The sequence below is a fragment of the Octopus sinensis genome, unplaced genomic scaffold, assembly GCF_006345805.1.
Source record: "Octopus sinensis unplaced genomic scaffold, ASM634580v1 Contig17158, whole genome shotgun sequence".
Lineage (NCBI taxonomy): Eukaryota > Metazoa > Mollusca > Cephalopoda > Octopoda > Octopodidae > Octopus > Octopus sinensis.
In genome coordinates this window covers 30,001-42,500 of record NW_021834843.1, presented here as the reverse complement: position 1 = coordinate 42,500, position 12,500 = coordinate 30,001, and the positions used below count along the sequence as shown (strand labels likewise).

Sequence of the window (12,500 nt, the reverse complement as noted above, 5' to 3'; positions counted from 1 at the left end):
TTTGTTGTACTCTTTAACAAATACATATCCGCTATATCGGAAATCTACACTGGTTTCATAACTCCCATCTCGACTATGAGCTTGGAGCCCTAGTAATCCGCTAGAGCACTTACCCACTGTACCTAGTCGTTTAGATCACCTGTGAACTACACCATAGTTGTGTGTGTGTATATATGTATGTGTGTGTATATATATGTATGTGTGTGTATGTGTATGTGTGTATCTGTTTATATTAACGTGGAATCAGTTGTCTAAGAATTGTGATGATTCTCGTAGAATTTTCAACCAAACTGACGTCGGAACATTTCGGCATCCACGGTAAGAATCTAGTTCCCACGATCGAAACGGTAATGCCAGATTACAAGGTGCTCCGAAGATGTTTTTGGGGATTCTCTGTTCTTCAGTTTCACTTTGTTTTCCCTCCGTGAATTCCGGTGTCGATCCTATAATGACTTTCTTACTTTCCTGACGATGACAAAACAAAGAAATAAATCCGTTATATGCAACAGAAGCAGTGATTAGATTAAAACAGCTATTTATGTATCATATTAAATGTAAATACATCGTGACAGGCAATATTTACTACGATATTTGTTTGGATATGCTATCTCTTATGAATAAGGTGTATTTAAAATTGTCATTCCATCGGTTAGAACGGCAATTGTTTCAGTGGAACAGCCAGCTCGTGATACTGACGTGCAAATGGCTGAATATTCCTCAGACATGCGTGCCCTTAGCATAGGTCTCAAGAAGATTCAGAGAGACACAGAGTGTAACAAGGCTGGCACTTTGAATTACAAGTGTTCATACATACATGCATACATAATACATAAATACATCCATACATACAACATACATACATACATACATACATACATATATCAAGTCATCCCATAAGTTCTATCCAATTTTACCATTTCTAAAACTGAATGAAATTTAATAGTATTTTCGAATGTCTAATGGAATTAAAAATTATTTTTATGCATTTGTGTACATTTAAACTAATTATATATAATTTTACAGAATAATAGAATTAAAATTCCTTTGATTAAAACCCTTTCTAACATGGAAGTATCCAAAGATCATTTGAGGCACATAATGCTTTATAAGTACAAAAATGGAAACTCTGCAGCCGAAGCGACTCAAAACATGCACTCAGTTTATGGGAAAAAGATGCTTGAATGAAAAATGGTTTGCAAAATTCAGAAGTGGAGATTTCAGCTTTGAAGATGAAGATCGAACAAGATGTCCAGTTGAATTTGATGACAAGCTCCTTGAGGCATTACTTGAAGAAAATCCCGCATTATCAGTTGAAAAATTGGCAATAAAGCTTAGTTCAAACCATACAACTGTTCATTGTCATCTTCAACAACTTAGAAAGGTTCCTAAACTTGGAAAATGGGTGCCTCATGAATTGTCCAAAAGCAACAGCAAATTCCAAGTTGACATCTGCTCTTCTCTCCATTCTCGCAACTCATTTCACCCTTTTTGGATAAACTTGTGACTGATGACGAAAAATGGATCTTCTATCGAAACATTGTAAACAGTGGTTTGGTAAAAGGGAAAAAGCTCAACCACAACCGAGAAGGGAATTTCATGGGAAATAGGTTCTTCTCTCTATATGGGGGGATTGCAAAGGAGTAATTCACTTTGAATTGTTACCACCTAATGCAACAATCAATGCTTAAGTCTATTGTCAGCAATTAGAGTGTTTGAACCAAGCTTTGAAGGAAAAAGACCTGCTTTAGTGAATCGAAAGGGAGTGATGTGTCATCAGGACAATGCACGACCCCACACTGCAAAGATCACATCACAGAAGATCGAAGAGCTTGGTTGGGAAAAATTCCTCATCCACCTTATTCTTCTGACCTTGCTCCTTCAGTCTACCATTTGTTTCATAGTTTCCAAAATAATTTGGAGACATAACTTTGGCAAGCCAGGAGGAGGTCGAAACTGACATTTCAGAGTTCTTCGCTTTGAGACCAAAAGAGATTTACATTGATGGGATTAAAAAGCTTGTAAGTAGATGGAAGGAAGTCATAGATAATCAGGAAAAGTACATTGATGATTAAATTTCAATTAAATATAACATTTGATCACTTGTTCTCTTTATTCAAAATTCAGATGACCTGATATATATATATATATATATTATATATATATCAAATCAAAATAGATGAACATCAATGGAATTTGTATCCTTGTGGTACCAGTGCTGGTGGCACATAAGAAAACCATGCGAACGTGGCCGTAGCCAGTACCGCATCGACTGGCCTCTGTGCTGTGGGCACGTAACAAACACCATCCGATCGTGGCCGTTCGCCAGCCTCGTCTGGCACCTGTGTCGGTGGCACATAAAAAACACCATCCGATCGTGGCCGTTCGCCAGCCTCGTCTGGCACCTGTGTCGGTGGCACATAAAAAACACCATCTGAGCGTGGCCGTCTGCCAGCCTCGTCTGGCACCTGTGTCGGTGGCACATAAAATCACCCACTATACTCTCGGAGTGGTTGGCGTTAGGAAGGGCATCCAGCTGTAGAAACATTGCCAGATCTGACTGGCCTGGTGCAGCCTTCGGGCTTGCCAGACCCCAGTTGAACCGTCCAACCCATGCTAGCATGGAAAGCGGACGTTAAACGATGATGATGATGATGATATAGGGGTAAAATATGAAAAATCAACGAAAATGCATATTGCAAATAGAAAAAGGCTCTTTATGACAGGTAACGACAAATATATACATTTAGATTGACTGAGGTAGTAATACGAGTCATAAAAGTCATTATTATGAGATGATTATAAGATGATAATAAAGTAAGAGAACAAAACGGACCAAGGTTTACGCAAAGCTATTCATCGTTTGAACCAGATAATTAAGGTGGCTAGACAATTCAAAACCAGAGAGGAAAGACTGTTCTAAATATCGTCAATTTTAAATAATGTACAAAAAGGAAAGAATTCACCATACCCCCAATACCCATAGTTTACACAGGTAGAGTAGAGTTGTTAGTGGGCTGTTATGTAGATAGATGTAAGTGTGTGTTTGGGTCTATGTATAAATATATATATATATGTATATGCACATGTATGTAAGCGTATGGATATGAAAATATACAGATCAACATACAGATGGATAGGTACATAGGTTATATGAGCAGACAAGCACACAGATGCAAATGAAGACTGAAACACATGACCATATATACACACACACTTTACTTCACACAAGGACACATATGGAGATGCACTTCCATACATACAAACATGGTATATAGTTGCAAAACACACACATACATATGCACACTCACATATACATATATACATACATACATACATGATGGCTGCCCCCTCGTTATCGAGTATGGCCATTGCACGAAGTTCAACTGTTACTGGTGCTGTGATCGAATGTGACTTTTATTTGCTTTTTAAGGCTACAGCCAGCTATTCAGTTGAGACTCACAGCACTATCAACAATCATGAACAATGTTGTTATCATGCAATGCCTGTGCAAGAAGATTTTTTTTAAAGTGAAGAAAGGCTGTGCACTGAATCAATGCCACTCACAAAGCAACAGCAGCCATAATCCGAAAAGAAGAACAAGTCAACATCATCGGTAACTACTGAGCCGCAGGTTTTATGTCGGAGTTATCCCAGTTACCTGAGTTACCTTCTCCTAGAAGGATGCCCTAACAAAGGCTAGGAGTCCTTCACTCCCAATGGTTTAACCCTTTCGTTACTGTATTTATTTTGAGATGCTCTGTGTTTCTTTCAACTATTTTAAATATAACAAAGAATGTAGTAAAATAACTTAATTATCATTAATCTAGTGTTAGGAATGTAAATTGTGACTAAGGCTTGGTGGAATATTTTGATTCAAAACTTATGAAAACAAGACATTTTACCACAGAGCCAGAGCCGGTTTTGGCCGGGCTAGTAACAAAAGGGTTAACCGCGCGATCGGGTATTCAGTCGGATTATTTCTATGTCCCCGCGCATGATACAGCCTTAAGACATTTATTGGATGGCCATTGATATACATGCATACATACATACATACATACATACATACGTGTATAGACACACACCCTGACCAACACACATGTGCACAAACAAACAAAATGGAATACAGTGTGAGTAACGGACAGAGTCAAAACTATTGAACAGGTTGCACGGCGCAACGAAGATTTTAGAAAGCTAAAAAAGAAATAAGTGGAAATTTTACCAGTACGTGTATTGAAAAGAAAATGACTCTCCCCAGACACAACAGAATATATATATATATATATATATATTATATTTATGTGTATGTATGTATGTATGTATGTGTGCATGTATGTATGTGTGTGTATGTATGCGTGCATGTATGTATGTATGTATGTGTGCATGTATGTATGCATGCATATATGCATGTATGTATGTGTGTATGTGTGTATGTATGTATGTGTGTATGTATGTATATATGTGTGTATGCATGTGTGTATGTGTGTGTATGTGTCTATGTAAGTATGTGTGTATGCATGTATGTATGCATGTGTGTATGTATGTGTGTGTATGTATGTGTCTATGTAAGTATGTGTGTATGCATGCATGTATGCATGTATATATGTATTTATGTGTGTATGTGTGTATGTATGCACGCATGCATGTATGCATGCATGTATGTATGTATGCATGTATGTGTGTATGTATGTATGCATGTATGTATGTATGTATGTATGAATGCATGTATGTATGCATGTATGTATGTATGTATGTATGTGTGTATGCATGTATGTATGTATGCATGTATGTGTGTATGTATGTATGCATGTATGCATGTATGTATGTATGTATGAATGCATGTATGTATGCATGTATGTATGTATGCATGTATGTGTGTATGTATGTATGCATGTATGCATGTATGTATGTATGTATGAATGCATGTATGTATGCATGTATGTATGTATGCATGTATGTGTGTATGTATGTATGCATGTATGCATGTATGTATGTATGTATGAATGCATGTATGTATGCATGTATGTATGTATGCATGTATGTGTGTATGTATGTATGCATGTATGTATGTATGCATGTATAGAAAAATCAGTAAATAAACAGTTGCTGGTGTTGCGAACATTTGCCGAGCTGAATAAAAATCGTTATCAGCAACAGAAGCAGCATTAGATAAAAAAATAGTAATTTCCATACCATACTTATTCGAAATACAACACAAAACGGCAAATTACCTGCCTCTTGGATAGGAATGTTGCTCAACAGTTTTAACCTACGGACACTAACAACATGCTGTAATAAATCCCCAGCGAAACAGATTTCATTTAACGAGGTACCTCTTATTACGTCACCTAACGAGACGTACACGCTTGTGCACCGAGGGATGCAACACAACTACTAGTACAGTTTCCAACCTGCGAGGGATCGATGCAGGATGTGTCGAAACAATCGTCGTGAGCAATAAAGTTTCCTGTGTATTCCGTTTTCCGCCTCTATCGTTTGTTTAATACTTGACGTACAGAGAGGATTCCTGAGGCAGATCCAGCGATAATTGGGTAATTACTGTGGATGACATCAGGTAGCCATAAGCAGTGTTCATATGCACGCGTGTATGTATGTGTGTGTGTGTTTGTGTGTCTGTATATCTATCTATCTATCTATATATATATATATATATATATATATATATATACTCTTTTACTTGTTTCAGTCATTTAACTGCGGCCATGCTGGAGCACCGCCTTTAGTCGAGCAAATCGACCCCGGGACTTATTCTTTGTAAGCCCAGTACTTATTCTATCGGTCATTTTTGCCGAACCGCTAAGTAACGGGGACGTAAACACACCAGCATCGGTTGTCAAGCAATGCTAAGGGGACAAACACAGAGACACAAGCACACACACACATACATATATATATATACGACAGGCTTCTTTCAGTTTCCGTCTACCAAATCCACTCACACGGCATTGGTCGGCTCGGGGCTATAGCAGAAGACACTTGCCCAAGATGCCACACAGTGGGACTGAACCCGGAACCATGTGGCTGGTTAGCAAGCTACTTACCACACAGCAACTCCTACGCCTATATATATATATAGTTAGGTACAAAAAATTCAGGGTGAATACTTGATAACTGTAAGCACCTGTATATGCCAGCTAGTGGTGTAGGTGATAGGATAAATTTATCAAAAGAAAAAAACAGGATGCAAAGGATTTAGTGGTACATATGTTTCTGGCTTTATTGAATAATTTATATCAATGCATAATTGATATAACATGTAGGTCAACAGTCTTCTTCAGCCACGTGCAATTACCACACCAAAGACATGTATTACATTATAGCAGGTTTGAGAAAAAGTTTGGGAAGAAAACGAGTTTCATTGGGATTCTTTATCGAGTGAAAAACGGTATGGACGTTTTGTTTTGGTGTCTCGCTATGCCATATACGACTATGAGGATTTACCTTCCCAATAATAATAATAATAATAATATATGCCCTGATGCAGTACCAGGCAGTGGCTCTCATGGCTTCTGATCTTAACTGATTGGAAGTGTCATCATGTACATTGTTTTGTCTTGGTATAAAAGATGGGCTACAGCAAATATTCTGCTCAATACCACAGATTTGCTTGTCACTTGTTTGACCTTGAATCAGTTGAGTATGTCCCTTGGTGGCTGACGATATGTGCATCTCTGATCACGATCAGGAGTAGTGGGGGAGCATCATAGCCAGGTGTTGAGAAGGATTCTTTGGGATTTGAATAATTCACCTTTGGAAACATGGGTGGTTCGTTCAACATCCTTAACCAACCCCTTATTCAGGGATCCTTTGAGTGGGACGGACTACTCAACATGAAGAAAATTCTAACTGGGCCCCACCTGCAAGGTCATGTGCTGTTTATCTTGATATGAGATCACCATGTCGCGTACATTTGGTGCCTGGTGGACTCTTATCAGATGGGTAGTCATGATGGGTATATTGGGCTTCGTACATTTTACCCCAGTGTCACTTTGATGGCATGCACTGCTCTCTCACTCAATAATAATAATAATAATAATAAAAATAATGATAATAATGATGATGATAATAATAATAATAATAATAATAATAATAATGATAATAATAATAATAATAATAATAATAATAATAATAAGAAGAAGAAGAAGAAGAAGAAGAAGAAGAAGAAACTACTCACCTCAAGGACCTGTGGTAGACATGTGTGAGTATGATTATAGGATGCAATAAAGTCTGTGAAATTTCTTCCGAACGAATATTCGGTAGCTTGGGAACTGGCCAGTACCTGGACATTGGGATGATCCCCGGAGTCTCGGAAAGCATCGGCTATATGTCCAGCATGGCTCTGGTCAACTATCAGAAATACTGATTCAGCAGAGCAGTGTTTCAAATCCTTCTTTAGTTCCCCCAGTTTGTAGCGTTCGTTTTCTTCGGCCTATGATACAAAGATAAGCATATATGTACGTACATATGTATGTATGTATGTATGTATGTATGTATGCATGCATGATGTATGCATGTATGTATGTATGTATGTATGTAAGTACGTACGTACATACGTACGTATGTATGTATGTATGCATGCATGCATGTATGTATGTATGTAAGTACGGATGTATGTATGTATGTATGCATTATGTTGTCCGGAAAGTTCGTGCCGATTTTTAAAGGAAAGAAAAAGGTCAATAAATACTTGCCATTACATTCTTACTCAACCAAATATGAACCATTTTGTTGCACAATGCGTCTCCATCTTTGCTTTAACTTGAAAATACCCTCTTCCCAGAATTGAGGTGGTTTCATGGCAAAGAATTCATCAAGGTATCTTTTTACGTCATTCAAGGAATTGAAATTTTTACCACTAAGACTATTCTACAGAGACCTGAATAAGTGGAAATCCGAAGGAACAATATCTGGTAAATATGGATGTGGTGTAACACATCCCAGCCGAGCTGCAGCAATTATTGTCTGGTTCCCAAAGCATTAAGTGCTAAAACGAACTTTCTTATCTTCCATTTTAAAGGGTTACAGAATTAACACAGGTTATAGGAACTTAAACCTATTTCTTTACTGTCCACAAGGGGCTGCACACAGAGAGGACAAACAAGGACAGACAAACGGAGTAAGTCTATTATTTTGACCCCAGTGCGTAACTGGTACTTATTTAATCGACCCTGAAAGGATGAAAGGCAAAGTCGACCTTGGCGGAATTTGAACTCAGAACATAACGGCAGACGAAATACGTCTACGCATTTCCCCCGGCGTGCTAACGTTTCTGCCAGCTCGCCACCTTATAGGAACATAAACCTTCATCCACAAAAAGATAGCTTAAACTGTGCTCTAAATGGAGGTGTAGTGAAATCCTATTTTATGGACTCAACCATGTCCTAAAATAAGTGGAAATGTAAGCTGCTATAAATCGGCACGAACTTTCCAGAGAAACCAATATATATACATAAGCAAAAAACAGGTATGGTATTCAATGCTTTATAAGACATACATATGTTTAATCAAAATAGTGAAATAGTTTCATGATAGTCATAGATGCACATCATCATTCAGTGTCTCGCAAAATACATTATTTAATATACATGGAATTGAAATTCATGCTACTATAAGTTTCAAGCTGAGAAAATACAATGGTCGGACATTCATGCAACTAATATAAGCTGGAATTTAAATCCTGTGTACAGTACATGACATTTATCCCTCCTTGGATGGAGTATTCTTTGAGAATCCCACCAATAACAGAAGAGTAGGTTATATACGTGTGTTTGTCTGCGCACACACACACACACATAGTGAGAATCCCCCCCCACAAAAAAAAAAACGAAGACGGGTGTGTAAACAATAGATGTATTAGTTTAGCGCTCGGGAAGTGAGAAAGTCTTTTACGTTTCGAGCCTAAGCTCTTTGACAGAAAGGAACACAGAAATAAACCTTTTTCTATTTTCTCTCACTGTTTATTTTTGTGTTTCTTTCTGTTGAAGAGCTTAGGCTCGAAACGTAAAAGACTTTTTCACTTCCCGAGCGCGCTATATATATATATATATATATATATATAATGTATACATACACACACACTCACAAACAATCACACACACAGTATATATATATATATATAATGTATAGGCGCAGGAGTGGCTGTGTAGTAAGACACTTGCTTCCCAACCGCATAGTTCCGGTTTCAGTCTCACTGCGTGGCACCTTGGGCAAGTGTCTTCTAATATAGACTCGGACCGATCAAAGTTTTGTGAGTGGATTTGGTAGACGGAAACTGAAAGAAGCCCGTCGTATATATATATATATATAATTGTATTTGTGTATCTGTGTTTGCTGCCTCACCATCACTTGACAACCATTGTTGGTGTGTTTACACCCCCATAACTTAGCGGTTCGGCAAAAGACACTGATAGATAAGTACTAGGCTTAGAAAGAATAAGTCCTAGGGTCGATTTGTTCGACTAAAGGTGGTGCCCCAGCATGGCCGCTGTCAAATGACTGAAACCAGTAAAAGAATAAAAGAATATATATATATGTACATATATCTATATACGTATATAATCATATATGTGTGTGTGTATATATATATATATAGTCAGATTTGTGACTATTCGGTGGTACACAAGTATTTTTTGACTTCTTTCTTTAGCGATATAGGTACTCATGTGTATATATGTACATATCTTATATTGTATGTATATATTTTATTAATTTGCCTGTACGGCTGATATATATATATATATATATACAATAAGAGGCTTCCAAATAAGGAAGCGTTGTGCTAGAACACAAAAAGGGATAAATTCACGAAAGGAATGAAAATTAAAAACGTTTACCATCTCAACTATATCCCAGACCGACGGTTTCTAACTATTTTTGGGAAACAAACAAAATATATTTGCCAAGGCCAGTTTCTTCAGTGGGATAGCCTTCATAATCCTGATGCACAGACTGTTAGAACCACATGTAGATCTAACGGTTTGTATATCCTAACTTTTCAAACCTCTGCGCAGACGCAAATCATACCGGGCGACAGAGAGGATGCCGGTAAAAAATTTACGAACAAATTCATCAAACAATATTTAAACAAATTTTCGTTGCGTCTTGTGTTACCTTTTCAGTAGTCGTTATATATATATATATATATATATATATAACGACTACTGAAAAGGTAACAAGACGCAACGAAAATTTTAGAAAAAATAAGTAAATGAGTGGAAATGGAACAGGTGAGAGTGTTAAGTAATAAGACACTAAAAGAGAACAATTCTCTGCAGACATAATAAAATATGCTTCAACACACGAATTCACATAAAGAATCTTGCAAACCAAATCTAAAAACGAAATTTATATATATATATATATGAGACCAAAGTGTACGTACGGCGCTATATTTTTGTATATATAAAATACAAAGATGGGACAATTACGGAAAATACCTGGGCAGTTAGGTGATTTAAAAAAGGGACAACAAAACATCCAGACAGACGATAAAAAGAAAGCATGGGCGGGTCATTCGGAGTTTTCTTTCCTCAGTCGAGTTCCAGACTATCTTTGCAATTTCGGCTGGTTATACTCGAGATTGCTTCAGTCTGTCCAGCCCTAAGGAAAAACTAACCTATATATATATATATTCTTTTATTTGTTTCAGTCATTTATTCTTTGTAAACCTATTACTTATTCTATCGGTTTCTCTTGCCGAACCACTAGGTTACACGGTAGTCACATCCTGAACACTTCACAGGAGATTTAGTTTTGTTTTGAAGACACATCCCCACTATGTCTGTCAGGCATTTTGGAAGGACACTGAAGAGCTGTGGACCCTTGAAACCCAAGCTGTTGCAGTATCTGATCCTGTATTTTGATGGTGATGCTGGGATCTTTGGCACTATGCAGTGGCGCCCCTTTCTGATGGTTGTGTAACTTTCAATCTCAAAGTATGGTATACACACACATACATAGATGTATATGCATACATACACACACACACACACACACACATATATATATGTATATATATATACACACATATATATATATACACATATATATATATATATACACGTCTATATGTATATATACGTATACATGTATATATGCATATATACTTATACATACATATACATACTACAAACGTGTGTGTGTGTGTGCGTGCGTTTTTGTGTGTGTGTACTGGGAGGAATTCTCTAGGGTTTGAACAATTCATCTCTGAAAACATGGGTGTTTTGTTCAACATCCTTAAACGACCCTTATTTAGGGACCTTTTGAGTGGAATGTACAACTCGTCCTGAAGAAAATTCTAACTAGGCCTCACCTGAAAGCTCATGCGCTGTTTATCTTGATATGAGATCACCGTGTTGTGCACATATGGTTGTGATGCGTGTGCCTGGGTACCCTTATCAGACGGGTAGTCATGATGGGTATATTGGGCCTTCGTCTATATTTTGTCCCCAGTGTCTTTGATGGCACGCACCACTGCTCTCATCAATAATATAATAATAATATATTAATAATAATAATAATAATTATATATAATAATATGACTGTCCCAATCGATATAAACGTATCTGTCAAGACCTACCAAAAACTGAGCAAATATAAAGATCTTGAAATAGAAATCAGCAAATTGTGGAACCTGAAAACTAAAACAATACCTGTTGTCATAGGTGCCCTGGGAATGATAGCGAAAGGGGATGATTGGTACCTAACTCAGATACCAGGAAACCCCAAAATGGCAGAAATTCAAAATATAGTGCTCATGGGAAGTGCTCATATCCTACGCAAAATACTTTCTATGTAATCTCAGGGTTTAAAACAAACATAATTTTCGTATGGTTTTTTTGGATATTCACTAGTACAACAACCCCCCAAAAACCCAAAATATGGCCCACTAGGCATAACAACAACATGAACTTCCAACCTGTTGTCTCTTGAGGTCTCTGGGTGAGACTTGGAGCCAACTTGTACAAATGCAAAGCAAAAGTCAAACATAGAATAATAATAATAATAATAATAATAACATAACAAAAACACCAGGACTTACAAACACATATAACATACAGAAAATTGCACTACTAGGCACTGCACACATCCTACGCAGAACACTTTCCATACAATAACCATCAGAGCATCACAACAAATCACAGCACATACCCAAGGCACCCAGAGCTGCGCTCGGTAGTGAAGTGAAAGCACGATATAAAAATAAAACTACTGAATAATAATAATAATAATAATATAATAATAATAATAATAATAATGTGTTTCGTTCAACATCCTTAAACAACCCTTACTCAGGGACCTTTTGAGCAGGATGGGTTACTCGACCAGAAGAAAATTCTAACTGGGCCCCACCTGCAAGGTCATGTGCTGTTTATCTTGATATGAGATCACCATGTCGCGCACATATGGTTGTGATGCATGTGCCTGGTGTACCCTTATCAGACGGGTAGTCATGATGGGTATACTGGGCTTCGTATATT

At 37.3% G+C, this 12,500-nt stretch overlaps 1 protein-coding gene across 1 annotated transcript in view; it reads right to left on the bottom strand.

Moving 5' to 3' along the window:
• Positions 1-12,500, bottom strand: part of LOC115231014 — a gene marked incomplete at its 5' end in the record, with an annotated part of 37,292 nt that overhangs the window by 867 nt on the left and 23,925 nt on the right. Inside the window, 2 exons of the mRNA XM_029801107.2 lie at positions 1-465; positions 7,196-7,450. The exon at positions 1-465 is cut by the window's left edge and continues 867 nt beyond it. Of these exons, the coding sequence (XP_029656967.2) occupies positions 244-465; positions 7,196-7,450 (477 nt within the window). The remainder of the gene's footprint in view (positions 466-7,195; positions 7,451-12,500) is intronic.